This window comes from Brienomyrus brachyistius, chromosome 25, assembly GCF_023856365.1.
Source record: "Brienomyrus brachyistius isolate T26 chromosome 25, BBRACH_0.4, whole genome shotgun sequence".
Classification (NCBI taxonomy): Eukaryota; Metazoa; Chordata; class Actinopteri; order Osteoglossiformes; family Mormyridae; genus Brienomyrus; species Brienomyrus brachyistius.
The window spans coordinates 6,780,651-6,795,603 of NC_064557.1; the positions used below are offsets into that span (position 1 = coordinate 6,780,651).

Consider the following 14,953-nt stretch of genomic DNA (forward strand, 5'->3'; position numbering starts at 1 on the left):
TATTAAATTTTAATGTGTTATATTAAATTGAGCAAACATGCATAGGTTACTTGAATAATTTCCAGTGTTGTTAATAAAAATACCTACATGTAAATAGGGGCGAATGCTTTACACTGAGTACCATGGGAATGCCGGAATTTAGACGTAAATCAACCGAAAATGATCAAGACCACGAGATGTTACTGCGCTGAGAAAAATCACGTGGTCACAATATTAATCAGCTTTTATCATTAAAATATACAGTACTGTGCAAAAGCCTTGAAAAAAAGAAAGTGATGTTTAGATTATCCTCGTGTTGGTGTAAAACTATGATATTATGCCTGTCAAAGTGTGTCAGCTTGACCATTTCAGAACTTCTGCTAAAATCATCCTAGTATTTGCAGCGACCGTCCAGTGCAGCCATGTATTTTTTGACTTGGCCACTAGCACACCTCATACAGCTAGTCAGTCTGTTACTGACTTTTTAAACCAATATATTTCATTATTTAATTGACCTGTTAGTGAAATTGAACAAAATCGTGGAACGGCTGAGGTGCCCCTGGGGAGAAGTTTGGGAACTGAAGCGGTGTTCATCTAGCCATCCAACTAGATATCAGTAACTTTTTAGAAAACAGAAGAAATTATTACTAGTTTTTATTGTGTTACTCTTAATTTGCAATTTGCACATGTTCTAATGTTAAATTGTGTGTTTTGTTCTAAGCCAAAGTACACTTGCTAACCAGATGCACAGCTTTAAACATTTCTTTGGACTGCCTTAGACTTTTGCACAGTACTGTATCTCGTTGCAGTTCTCAGTTAATAGTCTATAATTATGATTCAATATATAATTATGTATATTTCCATTGATATAACTGAGTCACACGTTTTTTTTTTGTTTTTTTTTTTATAAGGTGCGTTTATTTTACTCCGCGACTTCGAGATATGCAGTTAGCAAAGATGGACAAAAGGGAGTTTTTATTTTGACTGTGGCATACACAAATATTTATTTTTCGACATTATCGATGAAGGGAAAGCCACTTGCATTAAAACATTTATTGCAGTCAAGAGATATTTGTCTTAAAAGGTGGAGGAATGTGTGGTATTAGAATTTAATATCTGGGAAAAAAAGGTGTACCTTTTACAATCAAAAGGTATCTTGGTCGTCTCATTTAGTTGGTTGAAAGTGGGAGAGGTACTTTAAGGAAATGACGGCGATTTCCGTTTGTTTGTTTGATTGTGGGCGTAATTGCTAGCTTTCATTGTGGAGTCTCGGTCTCTTATGCCATTATTTCCAGTTCCACTTGGCCAGCGAGGGCCACAGAACTAATTTAGCAGGACCTCGTCAACTTTCCAAAAATTAATTGCTGGACTGTTATTTGCCTCATCGTGAAGAGAACAACATGCGGTGGTATTGTAATATGCTTAGAGGAGACAAAAAGATGAACTACAAAACCACTGTAAAAATATTTGGGATAAAACGCCATAAATGATTTGATCTTGCTATGAAAGTATCGTGTCATGACATTGGCCAATTCGTTAGGCTATATTGTTCTGATTTACATATTTGGTTGTTATATCGAAACAAAACTAAATGAACAATGATCCACATTTCACATTGTTTGTAATAATACTACGCCTAATTTATTCACGTGTCTTGCTGAAAAGCTCATTAAACTATAAATAAATGAACTTCAATTAGTATTCTGGGTTTAATTAAAATGGATATTTCAGATAGTTGTACTGTGCCTAATAAATCTGAATATTTTGGCTTAGCAATGTGGACTTTTTAAAATATAAAGCATATAACTGAGAAATAGTTTAATGGTCAGACGAGAGAATTAATTGTTAAAGCAAAATACAGGGATGGATCAGTCATTACAACTAAATTGCTTACCATGTTAAATTAAAGATCTGTAGGGATCATAGACGCGTCTAAACGCATTACTACAAAATCTGTTCTGAATCTTAGGTAAACTCAAATCGTATATCCCCAGAATTGTGAGGATTTTTTCACTAACAATTAAGCTGAGTATTAAAATATTGGGGGGAAAAGCCGAGACAAACGTTATGGTGTATATACAACTGGTCTATTAGTACAGAATGTTAATATATACCCTAAACATAAAGTACGGCTCAGTAAAGTGAGATTATGCCTAATTTAAAGTAAAACTAAAAATAGGTCTTTCTGGGAGTACTATGTAGCATAAACGGGTGCACAGCCATATGTGTAAATGTATATAGAAAATATTTCAGAATGATATATGTCATAAAAGTTGTTAGTCGCACTATTGTCTAAGGTTGCGTTCTACGCTTGAAATAAGTAACCTTCGTGAATTTGAAAGTTAACAAAGCGCACGTGTCAGAATTCGCTAACAATTGAATAAAATAGTGAAGCATAATTGACAGGGATGGTCTGTACCTATACAGACATACGCGCCCTGGGTTAGTGCTACCCTGCACTGGATGAGAAGTTCAAAAAGACAAAGGCTCCAATGACAGGAATGAAATCAAATAATCAGTAGAAAAATAATAAGGATCCAGCACCGCCGGTGCTTGGACTCAGGATAACAAGTGGCACAGATTCCCTACAGGTAAAATAACGTGGGCGCGCATCTGTAATAGAGACCTCCCAGGAAGTAGGCCTAATAGAACGGTTTACATACCTTGATTTCAGCAACAGCTTTTCAACACAGAGCGAAATTCATAAAAGTAAACCGAAAACATTCTTCTTCTGAGGTTTTTTCTTACTTGGATGAGAATAGTAGTTATCAATACGCCCAAACATTCTTAATATTATACCAAAACATAAAATTCTGATAATCTTAAATTCACGTTAAATCTATTAAATTTAGGTTAATTGCTAATGCAGAAATGTTTTGTAGAACCCATTGAAAAAACGGGTTGTTGACCTACAGGTAGGTCTATAGTATTTTGCAAGGCTTAACGCCTAAGCGTGACCATTAGCCAATATTGCATGTTTGTGTTATAATGAGCTGTTACTGAATTACAGGAATATAGTCTTACTGGATATGAGAAACAATGAAAGAGGCTTCGCATTAAACTTTGCCGTACACGAGGAAACGGCCCACGATCTTAATGTAACCTAAAAACTGTTAAGTCAAGGTAACATTTAACTTGGGATTAAAACGAGACAAGAGCTCTGGAGCTCATCGGAACATAATGCAACATGGCCAGCTTTGTCACTGCAACACGCCTGAAACAGCAGAACATCCTTATGCTTCCTGCTCGTCTCAGGGTCAGGTCGGGTGCAGGACACAACAGCAAAATGAAGAGAATCATTTGTCTCGGTCTATTGTTCCCAGCACCATTGTGAGCACGTACTCTATAAAGTCTGCATCTCAAATTGTCTGTTATGTTTGTTTCCATTGACGATTTTCCACTTTTTTTTGTCAAAGTGTAGATTGCTATTGTGGCCAGATCAATAAGTAGATCATCTAATGATACGATTTCAGTTCCACTTTTAGCCATTTTCAACTAAGGAACAACGGAGGTAACCATTAAACGTGAATGCCGTCTTACTCCTTTTGGTGATATGTATTATACAATGCGGAAGAACCTTATACAGAACCTAATCTTATAATTTAATATACGCAAAGCCGACTATGATATGGCAAAAGAATTTTTCCATTGAATATTATACTCACTTGATTGACTAATAACACTTTTTGTTACTTTTCTAGATATTAAAAGGAAAAAAATGTCTAGTAGTACTTACTTAAGCACTTAATTCATACATCCTTTGCCGTCCTGAATACTTATACCTTAAAGCGACAAAATTAAAACCGAAAGAACTGTCAGTCCTCAGCAGCCGTGGGTGTATAGTTGTAATAGTCGGTTTCTCTGTAATTAGAGTTTAAATTTTGTGATAAATGTAATCTTTCAATGCATTTGTCCCATTTACAGTGGAGAGGCTCTTTTTGTGCCATGAAACAAGTTTAGAAAAAAACTATAATTAAAACTCCCCCGTTCGTTTATTTGGGAGTATGCTCAGTTTGTCAATAAGTCATTGAATTACACACTTTTCATTTAAACGTTACCACGTGCTACATAAATAATCTAATAAAGTCAGATCACAAAAAAAGTTAGTTCAGTATAATTTTTTATTCAGTAAACTGAACGAGCAAGTTGTGTATCGTGTTATTTTTACCGCACTTATTTGTTTCTTACCACGCATACGAGAAAACCTCAACACATGTGGACCATTAGCGCATGTGAGTATGGGAAATAGGCCTAAAGAAAAAAAACAAAAAACAGAAAGTAAGTTTAGTAAATGAAGTTTAGTTCGGTGACAGATGTCAGACCGCGGGTACAGCTTCCGTGTCTGATGTGAAGCTCGTAGCTTCTGATACAGAAGCGGGGCACGGGCGCACGTCGGTAGCGGTCCTTCACTTTCCTAATCATTTCACGCTTCTTTCAGAGCTTTTTTTCCACCTAAAACGTTTAGTTTCAGCTCACTGAACACTTGCAACGGCGCGACAGGGAGCGGAAGATTCGAATTATTTCAATCCATAACTTGCCAAAAGCCACTGTTAAAAAAAGAGAGGAAAAATTGTTCTTTTTTATTTTTTTTACTTATCCATACTAAGTCCTCTCACAGGCATGGAAACAGAGCAAAGGGGCACGTCGGACAGACAAGGCAGATCAGGTAGGAAAATCCTTATACTTTATAAGTACAAAAGGCTCAAGGTGGCGTGAAAAATAACAGTAGTTCCTGCATAAACAATGCGCTAAAAACACTGTCGATATTATTCATGCTAGATTTAAATATCAGAAATGGCGAATATGCAAATAAAATATTTTAAAACAAAACTCAAAGACTTTATTACCGTTAGGTAATATTTCCAGAAATATTTAATATTAGTACATTGTCCATAGCTTTCATTGAAATTGCATTAGGCTAGCCTATGTATTTTGCTAATGCGTTAAGTATACGCTAATCTTAGTCCGATGCGCAGATATTGCGATATCATTGCAAAGAAACGATGTAGTAAAAGGGGCTTCACCTATAATTTGTATTTTTCCGTTGCCTTTTCATTTTCCGCTGTCAACAGTACCGATGGTTTTCGACATATAAACTCCAGTTTGAGGTCCTGATAAATGTTCAGATTTTTTTATTTTTTTCCGAGTTCTGTTCTTTAGTTTTCAAACGCTTGTCAAAGTTTTGCTGTGTTTTGTTAAATCATTATCGAACTCTATATAATTTTCCTGCGATCGGACAGTAAGCAATGATGGATCGGTAGGTTTTAGCAACTAAAGTGACGAAAGGAATAATACCACTGCAATGCACCTTAAAATGGGAAATTGTGACGAATGTCGTAGTGCGCTATAATGTTATAAGGCAAGATAGACTGTGGTCTATTTTATGTCCAAAACGTCCGTGATCAGGCCTGCTCAAAAACCGGCGGGAAATTTCGAAACCTTTCCTTTCCGGTATACATTAGCTACACCTAAATACTTGTTACTCATTCAGTATACAGTAATAATAATAACAATAATAATAATAATAATGTTTATTTATTTATTTTCCTGCACAAATATTGATTCGTCTTCACGTTACTCTTAGCAGGCCTAACTTCCATGTTAGGCCAATCAATATATGCATGTATTCTCTCTCTTAATTCATCATTGTCAAAGTTGTAAAGTGGGTGTCTGGTCCTCGGGGTGTAGTTCCATGCAACAGGTTTCTCAGCATGACTGCATGCGGCCAGGGATCCCTTCGCTTTAACGGCAGGGCTTATAATTAGGGGACATTAAAACGCGCCATTGAGTCACACAATGGGGTAACATACAGTTTCCTTTTTTTCATCTCTCTCAAGGTCGGCATTGATAAAATGTCGGGCCCTGGAAGAAAATTACACCTATGTGACTTAGGTTTCGGTGTGAGGCACGGTGATGTTTTTGTCCAGAACTCACACCTTAAATTACAGTAAACCATCAGTAGACTTTAAAGTATGTAAACCATACATTGCTTTGCTTAATAACTAAATTGTTTATTACTATATGGGGAAAGTATGCGTTACGTTTTGGACACCAAATAACCCGCTTTATCTTCAATCATACCTAAAATTTTACAATAGGTAGGCCTACATATTTTGTCAAATTTCCTTGACCTCTTATACTCTTTGACCTGCTGAATTTAAGGAAGTGCCCTATCTCCATTTTCTTCTCATCCTTTGGACACTTTCTCACAAGACAGAAAATCGTATGTGAGCTTTATTTACAGTGAGACTGCATCTAAATGCAAGTAATGCTTAACATTCATTAACCTGCATGTTATGCTTACACAGAAACAAAATAGGGATGATATAAATAATTCTGCAATATCATTAAAAACAAACCAATAAAACACAAATCGATTAAAAGTAACAATCGTGGCTTCCGACTGCGAATTCCTTAGTACCGCGGTTCCCGAGGTGCTGGTCCAGCACGTGCGCGGATCGGCCTTACCAAGACTCATCAGTAATGGACAGGAACCCTTTGCTACCGGTGCGAGATTTCGAGTCATCGCCCTTATAGCATTCTCTGACCCGTGAAATAATTCATAGAATTGTATACTTACAGACCTTGTTCTGAATGTCGGACCCACTCCATTTTACAACGAACGATTATACCTATACTCTCCAGCGACTGTCGGTGTGGTTTATAAGCTTCAGGCGCCGCGGTGAAAGCACAGAAGGAAAATTAACTGTGGACGCCAGGGATTTGGCCAAATAACAAATATTACACCTTCTGCAAACAAATTACTTATTTTGTAGCCGTCTTAATTAAAACGGGCCTCATGCATACGAAGTAAACATGATTTCTGAACGTTTTGCAAATTAATAGGGAAATCGATATGTTTATAGATTTCATTTTTTTTTTTTAATTATGCGGCTGTGTTAATTTTAATAATAATAATTTTATTGTTTTAAAATTGTAACTTTGGCCTTCATTAACCTGAAATGTAGTATATTTAAAAAAAAAACTGAGGAAATAAGGAATTTCCGAATAATAAACATGTGTATTTCAATTTCTATGTGTATAATAAAAGCTGGATACATGGTTTATTGATATGTTTCTTGCTTTCAGTAAGGATTTTACAACAACCAGGCGTTGCAAGTTAATTTATATTTCGTTTTGTCGTTCAAATTCTGAAAATCGAAAAACTGCAACTTGCAGATAATAACATAAACGGGCGAGTTTAATGTACACGTTAACGCAGAGCCCCATCTTACAGGATGTATTTAAGTGGGCCTAGTCTCTCAGTTTTATGACCGTGTTTACTAGCGATTTACCAGCGATTTCTCAATCTAATCTGAATATAAAATTATAATACTAAAGATTTTTTTTTCAATTAAAATTTAGAAATATCGGCATTGTTAATACTTTACAGGCTAAAGTTACGATTTAATTAGCCTTTATTTCGGTTTATGTGTGCATTATGTACAAATGTATTTTACTTGTTTTAATATTCATCAATTTGATTTTATGATCTCAATGCAAAGAACACTAATGGTAGATTAGGCCTACCTTGCAAGGTGTATTTTCATGAAAAATGTTCACTTTGGTTATAATGAATCCATCTGCGAATTAAAATGATTAGGCCTATGTGTATTATCCAGCCATACGTTTACTTATTTTAAGTTAATATCAAAGCAAATTGACTTATCTATACAGTTCAAATCCATCAATGTATCTTTCTTGTTATACAGTCTTTCGTTGCCCAGGACTATATAGTTACCATTTTCTTGACATCGCATGCCTCATACGTGTACAGAAAATGATTATTGTTATTATATGGATTATAATAATGATGATATCATTGCGTTTTATGAAGTCGTCTTCGTGCATTTTGGAAAAGATGTAACGATTTGGAGTTGTTGTGTCACGGTGGCGTGAGGCTACACCAACTGTTTTTTTTGACAGATGACGGGCGCGATACGGTGGTTGTAGTGTGGGATTTGATCTGGAAGATCTGGAAACGCTTGCAAAAATGTTTTCGTTTATTTTACTGGAAAAAATAAACCAAATATGTGTTTTTTTCCACGTCCGTTCGTTCAGTCCTGGCAATGACAGCACTTTTAAATCGTACGCGTGTTCAGTAACTGTAGAGCAGCCGTGTTCGCCCCCTAGTGGTGTCCGCAGTTGCTCTTCGTATGGCCTGTATATATTTCTGAACAGGCGAACCCAAGAAGATGGAAAGAAACAAATGTTAATTCAATCCCTTGTTTACATATGTATTTACATGTGGCCACAATGAAATGCCATCTCTGCTGCTGTAAAAAAGCAAATGTTAAATTGTATCACCCGAAAACAGCAGAGAAAAACTAACCTGTTCCTCGTGTTACTACCTTAGAACTTAGAAATAGAACATGTATGAAGTGTTTTCTGCATTTGTGTCGGTTGTTTCAATGTTCAATTAAGTTGTCAATGTGGGAAAAACGCAAATTGCAAGAATTTTATTCTGAAATCGGCAGTAGATCGAAGTGTTTCTATTAGGCCTATATATATATATATATATATATCGAAGGATAACATTTGCATGGGTGATAGAAATAGTGTTCGTGATATTTTAAATTATAGCGCAGCAGGAAATATCTTGCTCGTTTAAAGTTACGTAAAAATGTGGTAAAATTTCTTTTTTAAGGGCTAAATATTATGGGCGTTTGGGCACGAAAGACACAATATTAAGCAATGTACGGTAAGAGCATGATTATTCTTTGTCCCCGGTATTCTTATCTTGTAAGTTATTACTACTACTACTACGACCAATAATAATAATAATAATAATAATAATAATAATAATAATAATAATAATAATAATAATAATAATAATAATAATAATGATGATGATGATGATGATGATGATACTGAATTATGTTACTATCTTATCACTATTATAATATTGATGTTTTATATAGTATTTTTATTGTTACCTTTTTACATATTTAGGCTTATATATTTTTAGCAGTTTACACAGAGAGAAAATATAATACAAACAAAATATAAGTAATTATATTTTTGAAAATAGAAATTTAACGTGCTTAATCAAAATTTCTTTCGGTAGGCTAAGTAGCTCGTAACACATGCTTATTTTCACGTTATTTATATGCGTATTTACTAAAATGTTCATTCTATCTCTTGCTTTCTGATTGAGTTTTATTTATAAATTTTCAGTTGTATTTAATATGTGGTTGTTTGTGTGTGCAAATCCGCAAATATGTATTCCAAAAACTGGATATTCGGTACTTCATAACTTTTTTGTTTCTCGCGAAGCCATTGATACTTTCATCACCCAGCAATATTGCAAGATGTTTTTGAGGTTTACTAGATTTAGAAATATGATGTTAGCTTAAAAATACATAAAGCAGACCGGTGTGGGTTTTTCTCTTTCGACTGAAAGCAGATAATTTGCCCCAAACCCGCCACCATACCAGACCCTCGTTTATCAATGAATAATTTATACTACACGCAACTCACTCACGAGACTTGCGCTGACCAATCAGCTTTGGCCCCGCCTTTATCTATTAGTGCTTATTTCGCGTTGGCTCTCACGATCGCGCTTCTTCCTGATTGGCAGCAGCGGGATATTACAGGCTCAGGACGGCGCTGGAAGGCTGAGCCAGTGGCGCTGTCCACATCAGGTCCTGAAATATGCAGTGTTCGCTATGGCTCCGGCTCTACCTTGAGGCGCAGCCACGCAAACTGCATTGCTATTGTACTTCACCGCGGGAATACCTTCATGAGGAATGGTAAACCCTGAATTTTACGGGTGTTCACGACAGCTGAGCATTCCTCCGCAGAGCATGAGCCACGCAATTTGGGGGGTCTGATGTTAGAAAACTGGAAACAATTTTCAAGTTTGATCTGCACAGTTCCTCCGGACTGAATGCCGGTTTTACAGTTTACCTGAGAAAAAGTGCTTCGAATTGATTTTTAAATTATTATTAAATATTGATTTTATTTCACTATTTCTTGACAGTTTAAATTTTTTCTTTTTTTCCGATCAAAGTGTATCTATTTATTTTCTTTGTCTTCCACTCTAAAATGCTTAAAACCATGTAAAAGTGCCAGAATGAGAGAGGAAGAGCAGCCATTTGGCCCGGCGTACTGATGTTTTTTTGTTGTTGTTTTGTTTTTGGGCAGTCGGTCACCTTTGGCTGCCTGCCTCTACCCGTTCGGGGTGGGCATAGACAACACCAGAGGAGAAAAGAGCCACCACATTACAAATATTACCTTTATTTTTAAAATTGAAATCACAGGAAAAATCTTTACATTTTTTTTCTTTTGATGCCTTCAGCAAACAGGCGAAATTTTCAAAGGAGTTTACACTTCCCAGAGTGAAATGTCGATACGTTTTGCATTATTTTTGGAAAATATTTAACATTTTTTTTTTTTTGCAAATTTCACTTTAAGTATATAAGTATAAATATATTTATAAATTCTCACTTGTTTGGCTATTTGTTGCATTTTGAAACAGCCTCGCTTAGCTGAACTGGGCTTGTGCTTTCTGCACACGAATCGGGAGCACCAATGGAAATACACTGTAAACACGACCCGTTCGCAGCCATGCACAGTAAGTGACGTCTTTGATTCATATAGCGGTTCTGCTTTCGGTTTGCAGTTTTGGGGTGTTAGGTCTGTGTGATACAACTATGTCTCGCTTTAAAATTATATCTGCAGCTGCCCTCGACGGTTTCCACGTAACACTAAGGGCGCTTTGAAACTTTCTACTTAAGGACAGTATATTTCCGATGCCTTTGCGTCGCGTGTGAAAAGCGACCGATGTATGAGTTTGAATCCCGATCGGAAACAGGTCTTCTCGTTTTTTGTTTTTCATGAAGGTGGGGGCCAGCTGACTAAAAAAGAGAGCAGGTGCAACAAAGCATAAAATAAAATGAACCTGGCGTACTGTTGACGTGACACAAACATTAGCTACTATCCTAAATCGCATTACTCTTACTAACAATACTGATCGATAGATTACTGTTATTAGCAGCACCTCGCTTATTGCGGCGAAGGACGGCGGCGGTACGCTCTCATTAAACCCGTAACGCTTTTGCGGCTGAGAGCCGGATCGGTTCGGCGCCGGGCCCCTTGCGTCTGGCGGTTAACCTCAGCTTTAAGTCGCAAAGGCCTCTCCGGTTTCGTGATGCTGTCATCGGCAGTCACACTTGTCTCGCAGCCGCTTACTGTGTGGTGTTCAGTGTATTTCTCACCACTTGTGCTAGTTACGTTGCAATGGATCGTTAGTTTAACCAGTATTTTTCCACACAAATCCAGGACCCCGATTTAGAGATAGAATGAAAAATTGTCAAGTGTTTTTTGTAATGTATTGTGATGATACTGGTGAGATTAAGCATTATTATTATTATTATTATTATTATTATTATTATTATTATTATTAGTAGTAGTAGTAGTAGTAGTAGTAGTAATAGTTGTTGTAGTATAGTAGCAGCAATAAACCTAACCCTGATCATTATTAATGGTTTAAAGTAAACAAGATATATTACACAATACAGATTGCGGATCCATATTTTTTTTACTTGTCAATATGCATTTGTGAGCTTTTTATAACTGTTTTATTATTATTATTTTACCCGAATATGAGGGACGATTCGCGGTTACACTTTTAAGGACAGAAGTATCCCCGGCAAAGTAACCGCTGCGCGAGTTAAACGCTGAATTGGACATGGAGTTTTTTTTAAATGCTGTCAATAATCCCATTCCTTCCTGCGCTCTCAGGTCGGCTGTGGTAAAGCTGGAAAGAGCAAAACAACGAATAGTGATAACAGGCCTTTTGAAACAGTAAATTTATCAACAGATTGGAAAGACCTGTCACTCTTATCCAATGTGACGCAAAACTACACGCTTGATTTGTGCTGGAAACCGAGCGACGTGCCTGGGTCTCTTATATGTGGTGAATGTTTTACTTTCACGTAAGGAACATTAAATGTCTATAATTTAAAATAAATCAATATTATAACGGATAATTCCTGTGTAATTTATAACCTGGATCGAAGAAGGTTTATATTCTTACTGGATCTACGGCAGATTAATTTATCGTTTAGAGGTTAATCTTAGTGGCTAATTTAAAATTAGTTCCGGAACCGGACAGTAGATTTTTTACGTCTTACTATGTTAATAGACTATTGAAACATAAATAAAAAATAAAAAATTATAAATTGCATGGGTGAAAAATAATTTCTTCCGGAAAAATTCCATATAAAACACTTAAAATTTATTTCCACTTTATTAATGAAAGTTCTGGAATATCAAGTTTTGTTACTGATTATAAAATTGTTTATATAGCGAGCATCCAATAACGTAGGCCTAATTCAGACAATTTCCCCCGCTTTTTCAAAGCAAGAGTGAATGACTCCCGCTTGCTTAGTGCGACGTATTTTTAACCAGTACGTCGATACTGGTATTTGGAAAATGATGTTAATTTTCCCATGTTTTTCCAGACAGCAAACGCAAGCCCTACTTTACAGTCACGCGGGATCTGGTTATACGGCGAGGCTGATCGACCCCCGTCTGAATGAAACTCCAACTTTTTTCGTGTGTTCAAGCATTATTTTGTGCCAATATTTGTTATTTGGTTATTTGCTTGCAGAGGAAGGAAAAAACGACTGATTTTTATATGACGGGATATGTTATTATCTGTCCTTTCATCCATCCAACCATCCATCTTCTAAATGCTTATCACGCTCCCGATTGTATTACGGCCGTATCTCTGGCATCCCTAAGTTACATTATTCTTATTCTTTATGTTGTTGTTGTGGCTGTAATATTTATACTTAGGATGTAAAAATGAAAATGTAAAGTTTTTGTACATTTTGTTTTTTATTTCAGTTTTACGTCAAAACATGGCTTATTCGTCGCGCGTGTTCTTTAGATAAAAGGTGCAACCTCGCCTGGCACGAACATGGGCCTTTTTATGTCGACATGGTTATGAAGTGGAAGAAAGTTGTAGAAAAAGTTTTCATTGGTTGCTTGGCGCTGGTTATTCATGTTGAGTTTTGACAGCACTGGCGCAAACCCGTCGTCCTTCCCTTTACTTTGCGGTACTTAATTCCCTTAATTATCCTGCTCTTGCTGTTATTTTCGCCACCCGGCGTAACGTTAACGATTTGCTATACGATGCACTGACTCTGCAGACATTGAGCATCGTAATATCGTGTCAGGCGTACTTAAGTAAAATATGAAACACTGAAATCAATTTAATCTGATTTCCTCCCTCTGACCCGCATTTTCCACACTCGATCGGAATTAAAAACCAAAAAGGGGAAACGATATATGGAAATGGAATATAGATGGAAATGTTGATCTGGCGTGAATCTTCCGAGGACACCACCAAACGTAGGGTTTTGTTAATTCAAAATAAAACGGCTAATAAAACGCTTTATAACCGCGCGAAGGGTCATTTTAGCCAAGTAAGTGACTGCCGTGGGTTATAATTCCGGATACCATATTTTTAATTATACGTAGTAGTCTCTGAGTATTAAAGAAAACGTATAACAGATACCTAACAGATGAGATGAAGCATAGACTAGCATCTGAGAGGGAAAATTCACAAATGTTTTTTCTTTTAAGCTTTGCATTTATGAATAACCGTGTTTTATTGTATAATAAGGAAATGTCATGGACCGCAGATCAGCTTTACAACCAATGGGGCAAAACTTGTGCGTCCATCCAGATGTTCTGGCACTTTCTGTCTTCCACTCACGACATAAGACTATAGCCTCCAACATCATTCTTCAAGTGAAGCGTCTGTACAAAATGCTTCTCTTTCTTAAAACATTTAACACACCAAATGACAGCCAATTTATTTACTTAACCGTAATTCTCCGTGATGACCTAAGTAGGTCTAAGTAGCTTTATTTATACAAATTTATATTAAACGTCTGCTTTATTAACCTAGTAGCTGAATAACTGTAATGGTCAGACTCGCGCAAAATGTTTTAAAACTTTGAAACGAGCTCTGCCGGAAACGCAATGAAACCGTTTAAAAATCCAGTTTGTACTCTGATTTGCTCACAAGTACGTAATAGACAGTTATTGGGGGGGGGGGGGGGATATACTGAATGAATTAGAGTTTTCTAAGCGCTTTAGCAAGTTCATCAAAGATGCCCGCTCACCTCTGCAGAACATCAAACAAAAGATGCTTTTGCCGTTCTCTAAATAGCCACGTTTTGCAAACTTGTTTCTATAAGGAATCGGATTAAATACTGCATGTAAATGCATGTAAATGCAATAAAGGTTAATTCTGGGGTTTATCCTTTTGGGGTCTTGAATATCACTGTGCTGAAGGTCTGTGGTCCAGGGGGGCCAGGCGTATTCCTCTTCCATTGCCCCCCCCCCCGAGCATGCCTATGTCATCAGGCCTGAAGGCCTTAACAGCTGCACCCTCCTAAGTCTCTTAAGTGGTTGTTTCTGCTGGAGAAATTGATGTCTGCCTGTGCCCTCCCCACGGCGTGCGCGCGAGCCCAGAATGTGTGACCTCCTCACTTCTCCTTACGGAGAAGTAGCTCTCGAGCTAAGAGGAGCTCAGCTTTCTTCCAGTCCCACATCACCATATAAAACCACGGTAAAAGCACTATAAGGCTTAAGTATTTACATGATAAGAGAACGACTGAGTATTATTTTATTTTTTATTTGTGCATTTTAGTGTCTATTATTCTTTATTCTATGCAGGATTACTATTATCCTCATTGGTGTACAAATGTGTAAAGTGTAAAATTGGTGTAGATATGGTACAATCATATTTCACAGTTGCATTTTGTGTTTACGGGAATACTTGGCACGTTATGTTGATTTTGCATTGCACTGTATCATAACCGTTTGCATATTTATTGTCTTTGAGGCTCCTTAATTTGTATTTGTGTTTTGGGTTTAATTTGTGTTTGCTGGAGGCAAGAATGACCTGCAGAGTAAGAATTCCATTGCATAGTAAAGCTGATTGTTTACTGTG

The 14,953-nt window shown here is 36.7% G+C and overlaps 1 protein-coding gene across 2 annotated transcripts in view; it reads left to right on the forward strand.

Moving 5' to 3' along the window:
- pax5 (paired box 5) overlaps positions 1–14,953 on the forward strand; it is a 61,319-nt gene that overhangs the window by 13,963 nt on the left and 32,403 nt on the right. The window contains exons 1-2 of one of the 2 annotated variants that reach the window (XM_048996013.1): positions 9,564–9,731; positions 10,460–10,555. In XM_048996013.1, the coding sequence (XP_048851970.1) occupies positions 10,513–10,555 (43 nt within the window). In that variant the 5' untranslated portion in view covers positions 9,564–9,731; positions 10,460–10,512. Of the gene's footprint in view, positions 1–4,597; positions 4,646–9,563; positions 9,732–10,459; positions 10,556–14,953 lie in introns of those variants that run through there. The other variant, XM_048996012.1, reaches the window with a different exon arrangement.